At 37.6% G+C, this 20,895-nt stretch overlaps 2 protein-coding genes across 7 annotated transcripts; both read left to right on the forward strand.

Annotated features, from left to right (window-relative positions):
* The first annotated feature begins 272 nt into the window (after positions 1-272).
* On the forward strand, positions 273-656 carry pth1b (parathyroid hormone 1b). Its single transcript, XM_030726265.1, has 2 exons — positions 273-352; positions 470-656. Exons 1-2 carry the CDS (start codon positions 273-275, stop codon positions 654-656), a joined length of 267 nt encoding a protein of 88 aa, XP_030582125.1.
* A 2,127-nt stretch (positions 657-2,783) lies between these two features.
* On the forward strand, positions 2,784-12,002 carry btbd10b (BTB (POZ) domain containing 10b). 6 transcript variants are annotated; one of them, XM_030726260.1, is made up of 9 exons: positions 2,784-3,024; positions 3,417-3,555; positions 4,868-5,064; positions 5,479-5,794; positions 5,927-6,029; positions 8,968-9,088; positions 9,977-10,174; positions 10,260-10,370; positions 10,938-12,002. In XM_030726260.1, the coding sequence occupies exons 2-9, from the start codon at positions 3,464-3,466 to the stop codon at positions 11,267-11,269; spliced, it is 1,470 nt and encodes a 489-aa protein (XP_030582120.1). In that variant the 5' UTR covers positions 2,784-3,024; positions 3,417-3,463; the 3' UTR covers positions 11,270-12,002. The 6 variants fall into 6 exon arrangements, with proteins under 6 accessions (XP_030582120.1, XP_030582121.1, XP_030582118.1 ...); XM_030726261.1 differs by having other exon boundaries at positions 4,871-5,064; XM_030726258.1 differs by having other exon boundaries at positions 2,784-2,945; positions 3,417-3,564.
* The last annotated feature ends 8,893 nt before the right edge of the window (positions 12,003-20,895 follow it).

The following is a 20,895-nucleotide window of genomic DNA, read 5'->3' on the forward strand; positions in this document are numbered from 1 at the left end:
TACACTGTATATAAAGGAGAGCGCCTTCCAAACGCAAAACACTGATCAACAAGTTTGACTTCTTCCCCAGACTGATACAGTCCTGTCACTACCAGCTCTACTTTTTTCTTGGATAAAAGGACACAAGACCTGGTAAGAATGACATGAAAGTGAATATGCCTTTGAATAGATCATTGCACAGTTGCAAATATTTGTTAAAAATACCCCAGCTTTTATACTAGGCAGGTGTAAAATACCTAACTGTTTATTTAATTTCTTTCAGTAAAATCAACATGTTTTCACTCCGGTGCTCAGAAATGTTGGTTCTGATAATCTTCCTCTGGAGCTTCCACACAGAATCTAAACCACTGAGGTAAATTCTTCAGCTTCCCGCTGTGAAATATTATCTTTGCGATAAAAATTAATCATAATTAGCATAAAAAATTAACTGATCCTATAATTCTACCTTTGGTATTTTCTATTTGTGCAGAAAGAGGACCATCAGTGAGGTGCAGCTTATGCACAACGTTCGGGAACACAAACAAGTGGGAGAAAGGCAGGAGTGGCTCCAGGAAAAGCTAAAGGGAATAATCGTGGCTGGCTCGAAACCACAACACAGACAAGCAAGAACTATAAAAAATCTTCTCCAATATGATATTTTTGGATCGAAAATCTAGAAGGTTATACAGATTATACAAATAAAAGCTATTTAATCTACCATATAGCTATATAACAAAATCCCCATGCAGAATTTAAGAATCTGCCTTTTTTTTAGGTGTTATTTTATATGTTTTTTCTTTTTTTTTTAATTATTTACTAATTTTGTCAATTTATGCATTTATTTATCCATGCTTTATTATTTATTTATGCTTTTATAGGTTTTTTTTATTTCTATTCTATTTTCTTTTCATTTCTTGCTTGAATGATAAATATTTATTTTTCCTTTATTTTTTGTACATTCTGTTGTAATGTCTATCAGTAGGATTACAACTACTACAGTCAATATCTCAGGCCAAATGGGAAAGAAAAAGTTTGAAATTTCCTCTTACTCTCCCTCACCATAAACATTGCTGTTTAAAAATGTTTAATGTTTATTGTAAAGGACCAATAAAATGTCTAGTCTTACATGTTCTATGTGTACTGTTTCTCATGCACGTTATAGGTATGCCTTTATGTAATTACTTTCAGAGTTATACTGTATGTCCTGAAGAGCAAGTTAGATTTTTCTGCTTTAACTTTCTACGGCAGATTTCTCTAAAGTGCCTCTTCAAAACCTCTGAGATCTCTTTGAACTGCTGTACTTCACTCTCACTTTAAGGTATTGATCTCTTTCACGTGTAACTTTGCAAGATGTAACCTATACCACAACTCAGCCTACATGCCTTTTGTGTCAACAATTTCTGGATTGTGTTTGCTAGCTTGTCTTTACATACATTACATACGTGGCTTTACATACAATGCATTGCATATTTTTTTGTTGCATATTCTTTGTGTAGCAACTTACTCTACAAAATCTCCTTTAAAGTCTGGCTATTTCTAATATGTCTGTCAGGTGACAGAATCTATTTCTCTTTTATGTGTCCATATAATTATATTCTAGTAATATTCTAGTAATGCTTGATTGAAAAAAATGATCTGTAGGAGTAACTGGTGACAACATCATCCATCTTCAGTACTAAAGATTAGAATCCAGTTGATGTCTATCTTAAATGAAACCACTAATTTGATTAATGTTGTTTAAATAGTAGTGAATGACGTTAATTCTTTTTGAAGGTAGTTTTGCTTCAGATAGATAGATAGATAGATAGATAGATAGATAGATAGATAGATAGAGGGAATATTCATTTATCTGAACTAAGAGAGCTTTCTTTCTTTAAAGTAGCTCTTTGCTGAATTAAATTCCTTCAGACGTTTCCAGGTACCGTGTGCCATGAACCTGCAACCCATTCACCAGATCTTTGAATAACTATCCTTGCTACTGTAACTATCATCTTTGGCTTTTTTTTTTTTTTTTTTACAATTTCCTTTGCAAAGATTTGTGTGGTAAGTTGTGTGGTTTTTCCTCATCCCATTAGAGATCTTTCAAATAATTGGACAAAGCAGCACTGTGGTATCAGACTACTGACAACTAAAACACATTTTATGTGATTTATTAATCAGTGTTTGTGACCATAACATGACTGCAGACCAAATGTATGCCTCGTTAGAATTATCAACAGTTATGTTTTCTTCTATTTTTAATTCATCTTTAATGTTTTTGTTAGATTCTGCTATCTTAACTCAAACTATGCAATAGACAGGTCATAAAAAAGTAGAGAAGCTCAGTGCTGGCCAGTGTAACTTGATGACTATATATTCATTTTGTCTTGTTCTCTCACATTAAATATCTACTTGACTATATTATTTCTGCCATATCCAACACGGATGTTTTAATCATAGATGTAATTATATTCTTCAGTTGTATCATTTCTCAATATTCCACACAGGCTAAGTTACATTAGAATAGTCAAATATCTTTTCTTTCCTTTTCTTTCCTTTTTTTTGGGGGGGGGGGGGGGGGGGATAATACAGTTGGTTGTGTGCCTTATTTATCATTTTATTTTATTTCCTCCTTGCTTCAGTCTCTAATTTAAATATCGGTTTTAGCATCTTTATAAATAAAGCAAACTTTATGAATTAAAAAAAAAAAAAAAAAAACACTCCAACATATCGCGACATTTGGACATTTAGAGGACTCGGTCAACTTTCTGTTCCTTTTTAAAAAAAAATTTTTTGGAAAAAGTAAAACTCCTTCTGCCCGCTGCTGAAAACAGGTCGATCACCTTTATCATATTTTAAATTTTCAGCTCTTAAACTTTTCAGACAGGGTTAATCTGATCAGCGTGCGCTGCTTGGGCTTTAATGTGTAGTTCTGAGTGCGTCAGCACGTCGAGCCATTAACGGTCGTCACGTCGCACGTCAGCTGGGTGAGTGTTTTGAAAGGAGCTGGCTGGTTAGCTGGCAAGTGAGTAGGATTATACTGCAGCGGAAACCGTAGCCAGAAAGGTAGCTTTTTTTGTATATTTTTTGTTGTATCTGCCTGTATCCAAGCGTGTATGGGAATACTCTTGGGACAGGTGTACTAGCCACACCGCCATTTCGGAATATTGTTCTAATACTGCTGTAACGTGCCGCTAGTAATGCTGCTAAAGCTACTTAGCTCGCAATGCTGTGTTAGCATAGCTAGTTAGCTGCGCTAACACAGCAAACTCGTCTCAAAGCAACGTTGACAACGTTTAATTTGATATCAACGATAAGCGTGGTCATCGATCTTCGTTTACATCAAACTCGGCAGCACATATTAGTTATTTTGTTAATCGACAGCAGCTAGCTGTGATTTACAAAGGGGCTAACCAGGGAATCAAACTGACTTGTTGATTTCGCCATTTGTTGAGCAGATTATGAACGGTGAAAGATCCAGACCGGACTCCCCCCTGTACGGGTGATGGCAGCTCGTCTGCCATCATATGACAGCAATTCCAGTGACACTGAAATCTGGGAACGAAAAACAGCGAGCCGACCTCAGAAACTTTGCAGGTATTCGAGGTGAGCCAGGTGGAAGTGTATTGAGTTAGAAAGTTCACACCAACAGTGTCGTACGCCCTGTTGTAGGAACAATGCTGATGCTCCTTCACATCGGTCAGTCATTTATTTTAACCACAGGATGATAAGGGATCAAAGTGAAACGTATCGGTTGACTTATGTGTCTTTTACGTGGTTACTGCTTTGTATAAAGTGACAGACGTAACCCCTGTGAAAGTAGTGCCCTTTTATTTGTTTCAGTGGTGAAGATTTTCCTCTAACTCAATGATTGCGTTATATTAGAGGGAAGTGTTAGCCTACATAGCAAAGCTGCTTTGTTACAGATATTTAACTTTTGTAATAACTGGAAATGTGATGGAGTTAAGTGCCCATTGGTTTGAGATTAGCTAGAGGCTCAAAATTCCACTTGGTTTTATATATATATATATTTTTATCTGTATATGGTAAAGATGAAAAGTCATGAATAGGTGAATATTTACCGAAGAATAAAGGATTGCTGACTACCACATGGAGCTTGGGGCCTGGTCCTACAACCTTTCCTTTCTTTCTTGTTAACTAATCTGTTAACCTTATCTTATCTGCTTAAAAATTTAGTCTTTTACTCTTTAAGGTAATTTTCCTGTAGAACTTTGGTCAAGTAGTTGTGGCAGTGAGTCTGTATTACCATGCTTAATAGAAGTTTATGGAGTTTGTGGTTATTTCTGGACGTGTTGTGTATAAAATTAAGTAAGTTTAAAACGGTGGTTAAAAATGTTTCCACCACTGTCCCGGGGATTTTCCTTTGGCTGAAGGTCAAAACCTTTGGCAAACATTTTTGGTATGCAGGAAAAACTCTTGTGTGTGCTGAGCCTCAGGGTTGTGATGTACCTGTAATGGCTAACAGGTTCGAGTAAACATTTTTACCCTACAGCTGTGTTCCTTCTGTTTATGAATGTTTTTACTATTGTTGTTTTTGACTGGAAGCAGATTTAGTCTTTCAGAAATAAATGGTTAGGGCTATCTTAACACCCCACACACACACACACACACACACAAGTTTTTGTGTCAGATTAAATATCAAGCCACACTTAACTGCAGTACATGATGTGCTCGATGCCGCTGCTTTATTAAAGTAGAATCTGGTTGGTCTGGTTTTTGTTGTTGGAGCAGTTATAATTTTTTATTGGCCAAATAACCTAGGGTAAAAACTGTAACAACCATGTTGAGTAAATCCAGGTCATGTGTGTCATAAAACTATGAAATACAAATATGATCTGGCCTTGAGAGAAGGAGGAGGTGCATTACACATGTTTTTGTGTTTAAAAAGCAGCAGCCAGGCCCGCACATCTCGAGTGAAGGAAGAATATAGGAAGATGAGCCTTCATGGTGCCAGCGGAGGCTGTGACCGCTCACGTGACCGCCGCCGCTCCAGCGATCGCTCCAGGGACTCCTCGCATGAGAGAGAAGGCCAGCTCACCCCCTGCATTCGCAACGTCACATCACCCACCCGCCAACACAACAGTGGTGAGTGTGCATGGAAAGAATAGAGGGCTTATATGGATGTCATGTTAGAGTACTGCAGCTCTTGGCAAGCACTGTTAAACAGCTGACTGCATTTATCAAGTTACAGCTCAGACATGGTTTATGTCTGCTGTCCTTTCTATGAGCACATCAAGGCAATGCTTATCCACCTGCTTGTGTTTAGAGTTTGACTGTCTAGATAATAAATTTTATGAGTTGGACCCTCTTTAGTCTTCTTGGTTTTTATATTGTATGTAACAAAGAAATACAAAAACCTTCAAATTTAAGCTGCAAATAAAAACATTGACCTGTGATGTAAGTATTTCATTCTAACTGGGTGGGTGTTTTGTAATTTGCATCATAAGCTCAAAGAGAAATTCTCCTTGGTGATTCATTGTTCCATCCACCCATGTCTAGATCGTGATCGAGATGGCGGCTCATCATCGAGGCCCAGTAGTCCGCGGCCTCAGAGAGTCTCACCTAGCGGTTCCAGCAGCAGTGGTGTGGTGAGCAGTCGCAACAGTAGCTTGTCCAGCACCGAAGGTACCTTCAAAAGCTTGGCAGCTGGAGAAATGGTTTTTGTCTATGAGAATCCTAAGGAGGGAGGAGCAGGTGGCACAGTTGGAAACCGAAACATTCGAACTTCAGAGAGAGTCACTCTGATTGTTGACAACACACGCTTTGTAGTGGATCCTTCCATCTTCACTGCACAACCCAATACCATGTTGGGGAGGTAAAGTATATTTTGACCCTAATTATTATAGCTAAAACAGTTGAAAGTATTTTTTCATAAAAATGAAATAATTCATGGATATAAGTAAAGATCTCTGAGTTGAATGAATAAACCAAAGTTTCTTTATTACAGAATGTTTGGATCTGGAAGAGAACATAATTTCACACGGCCCAACGAGAAGGGGGAGTACGAAGTGGCTGAGGGCATTAGCTCGACAGTTTTCAGAGCAATTCTGGTTAGTTTCTCTTTAACATTCCCTTATTTATGTACGTAATTGGGGCACAGTTTTAGCTCATTGGGTAGAGCAGGCAACCCATATGCTGCAAGGATAATGTAGAAACCTGGACTCGAATCCGTCCTGAGGCCATCTACTGCATGTGTTCCTCTGGTTTTCCTGTCTCCTCTCCACTGTCCTACTGCAATAAAAATCCCAGAAAATATATTATAAATAAAACAACACAACCAAATCAATAAAAATCTACTCTTAAGCTATGTTGACCAAAATTAAATATTGGACTTAGGACTATAGAGTCAGTCCTTAACAGGCTGCCTTTACTGCTTTTATGTTGGCTGTAACCCCATTTTTTGTTGCTGTGGTTTTTAAACAGACTCAGCATTTAGTCATTAATGTTTCCACAGCAGAAATGGAGTTTGTATCAAACTGCATTTGGATTTATTCTTCCAAATTTTTTGGCACAAATCACATCCATTATCCTTGAGAAACACATTATCTTTACCTTACCTCACCGTGTGTGTGTGTGTGTGTGTGTGTGTGTGTGTGTGTGTGTGTGTGTGTGTGTGTGTGTGTGTGTGTGTGTGTGTGTGTGTGTGTCCCTGACACAGTGCAGCCAGAAAACAAGTCGTCTTTTTTTTCTTTCTTTCTTTTTTGAAGCTCAGAAATATAGCTCCTCTACTGGTCACATGTTATTTTGCTGTATTTCTGGTATGTCTGTATTTCTGTCTTTACTACAGAGTCCCTGGCACCTGTCAACACACGCTCATGATACCTGGTTAACTAGTAGAGCTGCAACAATTCATCAGAAAACTCGATTATAAAAAAAATCCTCTGCAAACTTTTTGCTTTCATGCTTTGTTTAAACTCTGTAGCACTCAGGTGTTAACGTATAAGCGTGTTTTAAACACATTTGTGACTAAAAAGAGACCTGCAGTAGAAACGGATTTAATATTACAACATTAAGCCCAAGCAGCTTTTTTAAGAAAAAAAACCGATAATACAACAGCAGCAGCAAAGATGATGCTGTCATAGTTTGACGTGGACTCTGTGTACACAGTGAAGAGCAAAGAGGCGAAGCTGTTACTGAGACGGTGAGCTCAGGTGAAGTGAAAGAAAACGATTTTCTAGCGTCCAAAACAGCAGCCTGTGTTCCTGTAATCACCATTAAAAAATTTTCTGGGAAAAAGTTGGAGTCTGTCTCAAACCACCTGATCAACAAACTTTGTAGCTGCTCCCATCCACTGCTGTTTGTTTTACACAGTTAAAATCTACAGTAGAGCTACAGAAGTTACAGTAAAATATGCCGATAAATTGTTAACTTAGTCTGACACAATGTTTAAATCGGGCAGCTTACTGAAGGCTGTCAGCAGCCATCCTGCTTTATATCGCAGTGATAACTGAAACAAGCAGGGGTGAGTCTAAAGGGGGGCATTGTGGGTACTAGACCATATTTATTTCAAGGCTTTAGAAACATTATTTTTCATGTTTAGATTAATATAAAATGGTATTAATATAGTTTTATGTTTATGTTTAAAAATATAAAAAAATAAAACTGAGCCACTGTCCTGGGGCTTTTGGGTTGGACACTAAATTATTACTAACATTTATTATTAACGTCTGTTTTCTGCAGCAAGAAATGTTGCATCAAAGCACAGGACAAATCTCAGACACACACACACACAACAAAACACATACACACACCCAATCTATCCCATCCAAGAGATGCAACACTGTGAGAACTCTACTAATGTGAGAATTAGACAAAAGTATTTCTAACTTTTTGATCGGGTAATTGATAGAATATCCCATTACTAAAATAATCAGTAGCTGCAGCCCTATTAACTAGACTTACACAGTATGCTGTTCAGCAATGTGACCTTTTTTTTTTTTTTTTGTAAATGTGTGGTTATTAGTGTTGAAAATTGTTTGGTTCCTACATTGATGTTGAAGAAAGTTAGTTGTAGATTATTAATTGTTGCCTTCTGTTAGTGTAGTTGATCCATATGATTAGGGTGCTCAGTTAATACAGGCGGTATGCTTTTCATCACTCCTAATGACCAATACTACAGAATATTTAAACCACTTAAAGCCATGGCACATGTTTTGCCCGTTCACTGGTATAGCAGTATTTTGAAAAATTCATGTAATGCATTAAATTTAGGCTATTATACTGGTGCTTCTGGTATATGCAGTACAGTGCAATACAGTTCGGGTGCACTGGAGCCGGATAGTTGAAATAAAAAAAAAACATATAATAACCATAATTTAGGTAGAATAAATAGCATTTCCCAGCATGAGCTGTTTTGTACTGCTTGCATTACATTCTAACTAGCAACAGATTGCTCATGTTAAACTCTTAAGTAGATGCATACTGGAAAATTGGATTTACTTTGTGACATGGTGAGTGAGCAGTACACGGTAGTTACTGAGAAAGCTGCAGTTGGTGACTTCTTTCAAAAGGCCCGATTACATTAGGCTGCATTTTGTTGTCTGATTCATCTGAAGTGCACCAGAAACATTACAGCAACTGCAGCACAGTGTGTAACTGCTGCAGGCCGTTCAGGTATATAAAGTGTATATGAGGCTGGAATGACAAAGCAAATCTGACTGATCTGAACCTGAGTTTTAATTCACAGCTTGACATTTACTGTTATCTGCTGCATTTTATTTCCTTGGAAAAATGACATGTTACCTTTGGCCAGCTAAGAATGCACCTTGTAACAGTTTAACAGCCTCGGTAATGGGTGACTTCTCTGACATTTGAAACTCTGGACCTTGTGTTAGAAATGACCAGGTTCAGTTTTACTGACAGGTTTTTATTGATTTTTATTTTTCAAAAATCTTTTGCACATTTTATTGTATGTTTTAAGATAATGGATAAACAGTGTTTTTCGTGTTTTTAATGATTTCCTTTTTGTGATTTCTCTCCAATTGGCAGGATTACTACAAATCTGGGATAATCCGTTGTCCTGATGGAATCTCCATCCCAGAGCTGCGTGAGGCGTGTGACTATCTATGCATTTCCTTTGACTACAGCACCATCAAATGCAGAGACCTCAGTGAGTATTTCCTCTGGGGCACTGAAGCTGTTGGTGTTGCACATAAACGGATTCAGTGCTGAGTATCGTGATCACTGAGACGGCTCACTGCCTTGTCACTTTGTAAGCCGTAACAAGATAAAAAAAATAACAGTGTTGCGGCTAATTGAGCTTAATCACCAACTCGTGAGCATTTCTGATTTTGGATTAAAAAAAGCTTTTAAAAGAAGCAATTTTCCCAGTTATAAAGTTGCTGCCAAAAAAGTGCACATGATGGATATAAAAAAATGGTGAATAATTAACCAAAATTACATGCTGTTTATATGGCACACATTTTTTATTTTTTACTTTTACATTTTTAATCATTTCTGTCTAATGAATGAAAAAAGAGAAAGTTTCAAATCCACATGTGAAAGTGAGTTCAGGGACATAAGTTGTATCATGTGTGACATTTTGTCTTCTTTCCTTCTTGACTATTTGGGAAAAGATGACTACAGATTTGATTTGTCATGTTTTAGTGGTGGTTTTTATGGCTTTTTCTGCACAAGACTGGACAGAACTCAAACAACTTTTGTTCATCAATATTGAATGTTTTGCAGCAGTACTTTGTTGAAATGGAGGCAAGGACATGGTGGTTGTTTGCTTACCTATAAATTATTTGTTTGAACTTAAAACTACAAGACAGTATCCTAAACTGACACTAGCCTTTAAACCAGGAATTCAGTATTTATAAAAGCACCTCTGAAATTGCTCTGTGGAGAAAGATGAAGTCCATTTGCGTAACAGTAAAGCAGATGACCTGTTTCAGTTGTATGTTTTGGCTTACCTTATCTTACCTGTGTGATTAAGCTTATGGTGGAAAACTTGAAGCACTGCACTTTAAATTCATATCTTCTTACTCTTTAACAGGTGCCCTGATGCATGAGCTGTCCAATGATGGGGCTCGGCGTCAATTTGAGTTTTACCTCGAGGAAATGGTTCTGCCTCTGATGGTGGCCAGTGCTCAGAGCGGAGAGAGGGAATGTCACATTGTAGTCCTTACTGATGATGATGTGGTGGACTGGGATGAAGAATATCCACCGCAAATGGGGGAAGAATATTCGCAGAGTGAGTGCCCACTAATGTAGAACACAGGCACATGTCTGAGAGCACAAATACATGATAAGCAACCTTGTTTGTGTTGTCCTTGTAGTTATTTACAGCACAAAACTGTACAGATTCTTCAAGTACATCGAGAACCGAGATGTTGCCAAATCAGTTTTAAAAGAGCGGGGTCTGAAGAAAATAAGGCTGGGCATTGAAGGTGAGCTGAAGTTTTCACTAACAGATATTGATGTCTTTTTTCTTTTCTTTTTTTCATTCTCTGATGAGCAACATTTGGGGGTTTTGAAATGTTTAGAAATGACAATCTAAAGCAAAACAGGCCAAAGATTTTCCTAATGACTGCTGTATAATGCATGAGCATGCATTTGAAGTGGTGCTTATTTGGCCAGCATTTGTCATACAGATAGTGAAATGAAAAAACAAGCTCAAATATGTCTGTGTGACCTCTAGAAGATGGTTAACATCACATAACAAGGCATCATTTATTGGTGCTTGTTGAAGTGGCGGGCAAGCAAATGAAACGACTGTGGTAGGCATTAGAACAAATATACCTTAACTATGAAACGGATCAAAATAAAATTAATTCATTTGGAACCCAACGCTTGTCACAGAAAAAGTAAATGTATCAGGATTACATTCAAGTAATCTGATACTTGTGGTGGTTTTTTTTTTTTTTTTTTTTTTTTTTTTTTTTTTTTTGTATTCTGTTAACAAAAGTTAACATGAACTGAGTCAATGGTGGTGGTACCTCTGACCTCTCTGACAGGTTACCCTACTTATAAAGAGAAAGTCAAGAAAAGACCAGGTGGTCGTCCTGAGGTCATTTACAACTACGTCCAGAGGCCCTTCATCCGAATGTCCTGGGAAAAGGAGGAGGGTAAAAGCCGACATGTGGATTTCCAGTGCGTTAAGTCCAAATCCATCACCAACCTGGCGGCAGCAGCAGCCGACATCCCCCAAGACCAGCTGGTGGTGATGCACCCTGGCCCCCAAGTGGATGAACTGGATATCCTGCCTAATCACCCACCCAGTGGAAACCACTACAGCAACAACTACAGCAACGAGCCTGATCCTGATGCACCTTCACCTGCTGTCTGAGGACACTCTGGTCCTCTTTCAATGCCTCTGCCCCTCTCTTACTCTTCTAGTCCTACTCCCAGCATGCTGCAGCATGGAGCGCTAGGGGCACCATAACCATATTGCCTTGACACCTCCTTTGCAGCCTTAGAGCCTCAAGAACCTGGATGACTGTAGGAAAAGAAACACAAGGAACATAAGACTGGTGAAAGGAAGACTTCACTTTTGTTTTCATTGTTTTTTTTACTTGACCAAAGGAAGGAATTTATTTTTGTTTGGGGAAAAAAATCTGTAAAAAAAAATTTATTACTAACATTATTATTTACAATATTATTGTATCTTAATTTGATGGTTTTGCTGAGCACTCTTATGGTGTCACTGTTTTCCTACAGGTTTTATTTCAGTGATATTTTAGATTTTGATTCTCTCGGGTGGCCTAACTGCTAAATGGCTTTGGGGAAGGATACACGACTCGCTAAGGAGAGATTACATCTTTCTGGTCATGGAGAAAATCAGTTATCGCCACTTAGTCTCATGATCTCCAGTTGAACTCCTCTCAGATGTCTTTGATTCTTGTCATGGGATATGTAGTCATTGGCTGGATCTGATTTGTGATGTTTTGCTCCTCCCGCAGCCAAGATATTAAGCAGAGCTCAGGCTGTTGTGGTCAAAATCTTTTATGTGCAAAGCTTGAAATTGTTGTTTAAAAATAAAACAAAATCATAAAATAAAGATAAACATTTTAAAAAATCTCTATATTTGATGCATTATTTTAAGATCTGTTGAAGGTTTATGTAAGAGCCTAACAGGATCCAGGAGATGATGCCCTCCAGAGGTAAGATTGACCAGATGTGGTTAAATGCTAATGAACATTAAGAAATGTCCTTGCTCTGCAAACTTCACACAAACAGTGAGTGTTCAGAGATGCTCTTCTGCAAACTTTGCTTGTAATAAGTGGTTATTTGAGCTGCTGTTGCCTCCTCTAACCTCTTGTATCAGCCAGGAATTTTTGCCCAGAGAACTGCCACTCACTGAGTACTTTCTGCCTTTGGGAGCCATTCTCTGTAAACCATAGTTGTGCGGGAAAATCCCAGTAGATCAGCAGTTCCTGAAATAGTCAAGCACCAACAACTATGCCACATTGAGAGTCCCTTAACCTTTCTTCCTCATTCTGATACTTGGTTTGACAGGAACCGCAAGCAGAGATAGAATTGGGTACAGGCTAGTAAATTATGTGGTGTCTATAAGTTGAAAATAACTTTTTTTTTTTTAAACTTACCTGACTACTGTATAGACAGATGATGTTCTCCATCTCTTTGGTCCAAGGGTTCATAAAACTGAACCAGCAACTTCTCAGTATGATGAATGACCCATCTTTTATTTTTAACTTGTAGCACTTTATATTGATCTTCTCTTTCATTTGCAGTGCTTAGAGCAGACAGGGATGAGGACAGATAACCAATGAACTACAGCACAGTTTTCAGTCATTGCTCCATTCTCTTTCAGAAATCCACCAAAGCAGATCAGGCTGCAATTTTTGTGCATAGGAACAGTTGTAATATGTTGTAATGTGCAATTATCAGGATGTCAGTAAGATGCATATCTTGCCTGTGACATTCTGCTAAGTGACCAATATTAAATTCATAAAATAAATGAAAAAATAACGTGAAAATTGTTTCTTTTAATAGTTTTTTTGAGAATTGCATCAACTGAGAAAATCTACAAATTAGTGTGAGTTTGTAGTGACGTGGGAGCAATATGACACCTTTGATCGTCAAAGACAAACTTCCCGTCAATTACATGATGTGAAACAAACTCTGTTGGCTTGATTTTGATGGGATTGTGAATTGGCTGAGATTCACCATGCGAACAAACTTGCATGCATCATTTCCTGCTTATTTTCATTCAGATTCACCACAGAGGAGGACATACCTTTAAAATAACTTGTGCTGTGAATGGTGCAGAAACCCTCACGATCTGTGGGGAAAAGCAAGTGTTCAGATGTTCCTAAAGTGATACTAATATATGAGCATCTTTGATGAGTCAGCAGAATACAGTAGATATTAATCCATGATCATGGTAGGGACTTGATAAGCCCTGCTCTGGGCAGGCGAACATTCTTCATCCTCCAAATTTAGTTTGCACTTCATCTCACAGAAAAAGGAGCATCTCACACCTGAACAAAATCCCAAGGATCCTAATTGGCTGATGTGTCTTCACTAAAAGACCAGCTAAAAAGTAGACGAAAATTGACAAGAAACAATAGATATGGCAGCTGTGTATATACATATTTTTGCCAAATAATACTGCAGCAGTAGGAAAACACACATACCTTTGGCTTTGATGATTGTCTGCTGCTCCTTTACTTTGTCAGCCTTTAGGATGCAGGTAATCAAGCACACTCCTGCCAGTCGCGTCATTCTGGAGATAAAATACAGAAAACAGGCTGGAAGATGCAAAACTGCAGATTGTGTATGTGATGCAGACAGAAAAATATTTACAGTGCTTAACAAATTTATTAGAACACCACCTAATGTCAAGTTTATGCCACAGCTGCCCTAAATTAACAGTATTGGTAATTACCAAAATCTTTTTTTTTAATATTTGTGTAATAATTAATCCACCAGTATGTGCACACTTTTTAATCAAAATCATATTTTTAATGTGAGAATATAATCATTGTTGCTATTCATGAAATAATGTCCTCTTTTACAAAAAAAAAAGCAGAAAAATAGTAAAACACATTATTATTTTTTGATTAAGATGCCAAATTATGGTTATTTACTTGCTTTCCTGTAGAGAAAAATTAGTTTTTGTGGTTGAATGTTATGCTCAATCAATTTCTGACTTCACAGAGCGGTTCAGTGTGCCAGCGACTCAAATTTGGGTATAAAAATGTGAATTTGGTTCAAGGAGTTTAGTAATTTTTAGTTTAAACAAACTACAAACTAACATTATTGTGTTTCCTTGTTTTCATGGCAAGTGGCCAAATGAATCTGTAGCACACTGCAAAGTTTTATGCTAATATTCAGCATTAGAGAAATACTGTAGCTGTCTGTATTTAAGGACTTTGTTTATGGATTCAGAAGCAAACTGCCTTCCCACGCTCACAGTCAACAGCAAAGAGAAAGCTATATGGGCTGAGCGACAAAGAAATGCAACATTTAAATGACAAAAACAAAGCAGTCATAGCTGTCCAGAGACTCTTGGTGGCAAATAAATTCTTTTATGTGTATGCAAAAACCCCTTAACTCTTAATCAAATGCTTTTGTAGCCTAACTTTTGCATTACATATACATCCACCTTTCTTAAAACACTTGGAGATGCACTGGAAGGTTAGCAAACATTCTGAGATATCAGCTAACCTGGAGAATAATCACATTTCATAAATGCAATGTCATACCTCTAGTGTGCCCAGTGGTCATACCTATTGCTGAGAATATTAAATAGAGAGCTTTGAGTTTATAACGCCACACTTTGATACAAATACTGCATTAGTTTAGCTGTTGGTCACCCTGTAGTCTCATGATCCTCGTTATGATCACTAATGTCTGAAACACTTTAAACCTGAATTAACTGACTTTTGGCCACTTCAGGACAGAGCAACAAGAAAACAGTGTCATCGCCACTAAACTATGGTAAAAATTCAGAGTTCAGTTAATAATAGCAACTTTAATGTTACACTGTGTGAAAACAGGGACCACTTATGTAGTAATGAAGGGGGGAAAGGAATTCATTTCCAGCATCTGCTGACCATTTGCTTCCTCTCATCTGAACTTATTAATCCATGTTTACTTTGGAGAGAATCATTACAAATGAATTTATATATTTTTACATTGTGTTTCTCCAGCTAAGCCTCATACTGACAGCTGTAATTACTGGTTGGATTATGTTCACCTAAACCATCATCTCTGCCTAAACTTAGTGTCTAAACACTCAAAAGTTTTATATCTTACTCACTTTAAGTAGATAGCATGCTGTTGGATTGGAGATTTTTGTGGAAAACCAATATGTTAGTGGTTAAATTCTTTCTGCAGTGATTCAATATCAACATTTGGGCAACTTGCCAGATGTGTTCCTCTCCTCATTATGACAGAAAAACATTCACTTCGAACCATATTAGATGGTATTTTAGTGCTGCATTAGCCACACATCCTCACATGCACATTTTGGCTCTGATGCAATGAAGGTTTAAAATATTACCATGATGACATATTACAAGTAATTACTTCATTATGTGGTTTTCTTCAGTGGTTGTCATCCTAACAGATTTTACAAGATGTCTGAGCCAAGAGGCAGCGTTTCTGCTCAGTTTACTTGGCATCGTGAATGTAAATGCTACTGAGCTGAGCAGAGCTGAAACTTACAGTGAGGTCAGAAAAGGCTGAGGTATGCCAGATTACATAAGAACAGGAAACCATTGGTTTCCAAGAAGCCTGGAGAACTATTCCTGAAGACTCCTTAAAGAAATGACCAGACAACCGCCCAAGAGAGTTCAGACTGTGTTAAAACAGACATAAGCTTGGTTTTACATTATAGGGGGTATTTACTGTTAAACAGCTGTTTCTAAAGGTTTGTTGAAGTGAACTGATTTATCTCATATATCTTCTTACTATAATACACAAAATTATTTCTTTGTCCATGAACTCCTCCTGGACCACCACGAGTAACCAAACTTGGCACACAGGTATGTCTTAGGCCCCTAAAGGTCCTTATCTAGATCAAATATTGTGATGTCATCATGTTGCCTAGTAAACACCCTGTCACAGTCTATAATGGACCATTTTTAGCTTTTATGCACTTATAGCATCTTATAAAAGCCGTTTTTAAAAAAAACAAAAACAAAAAAACAGTAACACCATATTTATATCCACAACACTGCAGCATGGACATGTACTGTAAAAGTGTGAGACTGAAAATGGCACTTTGCAGCTTTTATTTTACTCAAAAGAGCAACATACTCTCAGTGTTAGAGCTGTTCCTCTGAAAAGAACGCAGGTTTGTGCTTCACCTCTGTGTTACAGCAGAACAGAATTTCAGAGAAAAAAATGTTGATGAACTTTTAAAATAGGAATCATCCTTCATTTTGTGGTATAAGAAAATCTTTAAAATGTACTTATCAAGGTGCAACTTAAAACAGCAACAAAAAAAAGTGATTACCTCAGATTGTTATTGTAACTATGCTGGTTATTAGGTTTCCTGTACCAAAGCAGGTTGATCTTTAAAAAGTGTTATAGCTCTGCAGGGCTCATATTATGTGGCACTTATTAGTTCCTTAGTTCAGCCATAAAGTGACGTCTTAATCCAAGATTTGCACAGAGTGAAATAATAAAAATAGTGACAGAAAAAACTGTACTTGCTCAGGGACCCACAGTGATGCCAGCCCAAGGATTCAAACCAGGGTCCTCTCAGTGATGAACCCTCTTCTTCTCCACTAGGCCACCACTCCCCTTCTCTAAGGAAATCCAGGAGAAACAGTTTTGCACAATAATCAAAAACCAGTCCACCAAAGCAATATGGTCATTATTGTAAGAAATGTATTTCATGAAGTGTATTTACTATTACAAATTTGCCACTGTCGCTGTGTGAGTTGCTCTCTGTTTAAAGTTACTTTTTACCATTTATTTTATCAGGTGTTCAGGATTGGGGATCATGGTTTAATTACTCATTAGAGTGTCAGCCGTCTTCAATAAACCTGCATGATTTTTTATGCTATAATCCCAAATCTCCATTTGGGGGAATCAATTCCACCAGAAAAAAGGGTACACCGCTTAGGTAGGTAGGTAGGTGGGTGAACCTCTTTATCAGGACAGGGATGAGTCATTATATAAAGTTGCAGTGGGCAGGGATGATTTCCTGTAACGATCCTTATTACAACGCAGCTGCAAAAACCTCTTACTGAACACACTCCTCTGTTTGCTCAGTAGATTGTGCAGGGGGTGTGTTGTGTTGTCCCTTATTTTGATCAGTTTGTGTAGCATTCTTCTCTTGATAGTCATCACAAGGGGTTCCCGAATAATTCCAAGGACAGATCCACCCTTCTTCAAGAGTTTATTTAGCCTGTTTAGGTCACTACTCTACTCTGTCCCTTCCTGTATACAGCTTCAGTATGACATCTCCAGTCCAGTCTGTTGTCCAGGTGAACTCCTAAGTATCCGTAACTCTCCACCACCTCCACCTCTTCTCCCAGGATGGATACAGTATTTGGTGCAGTAGTAGTTTTCCTAAAATCCACTACCATCTCCTTCATTTTAGTAATACAATTGTAGTAGTATAATAGGATTTAAAGGTAGTCAGCAGAACTTAGTTTCTATTGGAGCTGGAGCTTTTGGCAAAGTTGGTTGATGATGGTGAGGACATAAACCTGCTCATTCAAGATGGGCTGTCCATTTCTGGAAAATTACTGGTTAAACTTGCCCCAATTTAAAAAGCTAACAATCAAACAATTGAATGAGATGTCATAAAAGCACTTGTAGGTGTAATGTGGAGGTGGCCCAGTGCTTTTGTTCATACAGTGTATTTCCTTAGTCAAGATTTGGGCCATCACCTCTTCTCACCACATGCTGGCAGTAGCACACAGCAAACAGATCAAAAAAGCTTCACAGTTTAATAAGTTAGAAAAGTGATTTACATGTAAATTTTTTATATTGAGACATGTTATTGTAAACTGTGATAAATTAATTAAGAACTCAAAGCTATTAGCTTCCTGATTAATCTTTACTGAAATGTTTTTCACACGTGTCACATAGACTGTTTCCCCTTAGATATATGAATAAGTCACCCATAAGTGATTTTCTTTTGAGTGTGGTACTTGAAGTTACCAGATAAATAAGTATAAAGATGTTAGTCTCTTTCTCACCATCGTATATTTGTATGTCGGTGCCAAGAATCTGGGGGTTTTGTTATTTGTGGCCAAGCCAAACTTTATGTATGCATATATAATGTTTATATATAATGTTTTCATACACTCCAAACTTTTGTCAAAAGTTCACTCCGAGTCTGAAACAGATGCCAACAGCATCCAGAGTGCAATCACATAGATTCAGATGTGCTAACTAACAGCTTAACAATAAACCCAGTGCAGCTGTATTAGGATCAGATGCAGACAGTTACAGTTTCAGAGTGAGACTTCAGCAGCAGTGTCACTTAGGTCACTAAGTTCACACCCCCGTCCCTTTTATTATTGGGCGTCCTTCTGATGCCATCAGATTTGTGTGGTCGAATTAAGTAAATGCGATAGTCTTGAAGTGTTACATTACACTGCATTCAGCTGATTTGGCAGATGCTCCTGTTTGGTTTAGAAAAAAAGAAAAAAACATCTTGGGTGGTATCATTGTTGAAGTTTAAACCACTTCCAAGCAACATTTTCCTTTTATTGAGTCTACAAATGACGGCATATTTTAGAAAAGACATCCTGCTCAAAGCTTTGAATTTAATCACACAACAACTGCAAGTTATCCAGGGACCATATGACAAGATTTCTGAAACAGATTTGACGTGTAGCTCAAGCTGCACAGCTGTACAAAATAAAAACTGCTACTTAAAAAAATCTTGAGAAGAGCCAAATCAAAATAACTCTGTTTTCAATACAAGCAATAGATTTGCAAGTGTGTTGCACATATAACTGGATTATGGGCTGCTCTTGCTCTTTTTTTCACAGCTTGGTGAGGACAGGCTCTGGAGGCTTCTAATTCAATATAATTGAGACAGACTGATGTGAACATGAAACATTATACTTTATTTAACTCCAGCCATCTGCTCTTTTTCAAGGTACAGTGTCAGTGCATCATATACAGCACAGTGACATGTGTGAAATGAAATGAGAAAAGAGTGGCTCATTCTAAAGCAGTATTTGTAAATCAAATGAGGAGCACAGCACCTTAAAAATGTGTGTGTGTGTGTGTGTGTGTGTGTGTGTGTGTGTGTGTGTGTGTGTGTGTGTGTGTGTGTGTGTGTGTGTGTGTGTGTGTGTGTGTGTGAGATAAGATAATGTTATTTAGCTTGTCTCAGGGAAACCAAGAAGAAGACAAGGAAGAAGAAACAATGTTGCCCTACAATGTGAAACCAGAGAAGAGGCAACGACACAAAAAAGCCTAAGTTGGCTAAAAGCAATTTGAGACATGATGTATTAATAGCAGCTTTGTTTCTGTTGACTGTAACGTGGCACAAAACCCTTTAAAATAAATACTCGATACTTGATAGTTTCACAAGTCAGGGCGAAAATGTAATTCATCAGCTTGACTTGCAGAACATATAAAACATGCAGAGACAGCAGCACACATTATTTTCTTGTATGTTCATAAACACACTGCAAAAAAGACAATGTATGTTTGGTTCTTTTTTTGGGGGGGGGGGGGGGGGGGGGGGGGGGCATGAGGGTTGTGATGTTTAGATTTCACGGTAAGATTCAGCTCAAAGGGATTTGAGATGACTAAACTATGTTATGGTTAAAACACTCCGCCCACATGTTTATCTGTTCAAAAACCAGTCAAAACAGGCTCATGACTAAGTGGTTTTACCCACATATGTTCTTGTAGTGTTCCCAGTGTATCTTTTTTTATAACAATCTGCAGTCATTTATTATTTCTGCAAGATTTTGTTGTCTTTTTTTTAAATAAATTGTTTTATTTAATGTGAAACTGTTTGAAAGTCTTTGGTATTCCTGGTGGGTGTCAGAAGACATCAAAAAAAATAAGTGTCTGTGACACTGATATCAAATTTATTCAGGACGTTTATTTCAAAATGTAAGCTTGCTCTATGAGACAGAGAATACGTTCTGTTACTGGGTGAAACTCATTGCTGTCAGTTGCCTTGCTACAGTGGACATAGACGTGATTACAGACATTTCAGTCATTGTGTCAAATCTGTGCTCATCATTATTAATGTGGGATCATTTTTGTGGAACATAAGGAGGTTTAGTTTGTCATTTGAGGACTCACATCACACACCCAAAGGGGGCCATCTGGCAGCATGCTTGGACCCCCTAGTGGTCACATTAAAATTATGGGTGTTTTGTCTTAGTAAGCAAAGCCTCTTACTGTTTGATCTGTCCCATAACACATCAGGGCTGCAATTTTTCATCAATTAATCCAAAAAAAAAATCCCGTCTTTTATTTTTTGTTTGGTCCAACCCAAAATTCAAAATGTGTCATCACACATGTTAAAGAAAAGTAGAAAATGTTCACATCTGAGACGCAGCAATTTTCATTAAAATTAACAAAGAGGGCTATTGATCGATTGATTGAATACTAAAGAAGTCGTGACAAATAATATTTAAGATTCCAGAAAATAAACCTTTGACCTCATGACAAAAAAATCAAAAATGAATTATTTGTAGCAAATTAATGATGCAAGTTTGAGTTAGCTTGTCTAACAATGCTGCTGGTGATATCAGATCTGTTTTTGTAAAACTAGTTTTCTGAATGACAGTCAGAGCATCAAATGCAGGGAAATTAGGTTAACCCCAAGAGCAAAACAAAAAAAGATCATAATTGCCTTTATAGACAGTCTGTGGCTGAATGTGTGCATTTAGCTTCTTGCTTTGCTCTGCTGTGATATTATGGAGGTTATCTATGTAGCTACACATGTGTAGGCTCTGATCTTTGCCTTTTTTGTCTCCAGTGAAGTTGGTGTGTTCTACAGATAAT

Source organism: Archocentrus centrarchus, chromosome 3 (genome assembly GCF_007364275.1).
Source record: "Archocentrus centrarchus isolate MPI-CPG fArcCen1 chromosome 3, fArcCen1, whole genome shotgun sequence".
Classification (NCBI taxonomy): Eukaryota; Metazoa; Chordata; class Actinopteri; order Cichliformes; family Cichlidae; genus Archocentrus; species Archocentrus centrarchus.

Coding starts and splice junctions, on each gene's coding strand:
- btbd10b (XM_030726258.1), top strand. CDS start 3,464: ATGGCAGCTCGTCTGCCATCATATGACAGCAATTCCAGTGACACTGAA. Junction 10,175..10,259: donor GGGGGAAGAATATTCGCAGA/GTGAGTGCCCAC, acceptor TTGTCCTTGTAG/TTATTTACAGCACAAAACTG. Junction 10,371..10,937: donor AATAAGGCTGGGCATTGAAG/GTGAGCTGAAGT, acceptor CCTCTCTGACAG/GTTACCCTACTTATAAAGAG.
- pth1b (XM_030726265.1), top strand. CDS start 273: ATGTTTTCACTCCGGTGCTCAGAAATGTTGGTTCTGATAATCTTCCTC. Junction 353..469: donor ACAGAATCTAAACCACTGAG/GTAAATTCTTCA, acceptor CTATTTGTGCAG/AAAGAGGACCATCAGTGAGG.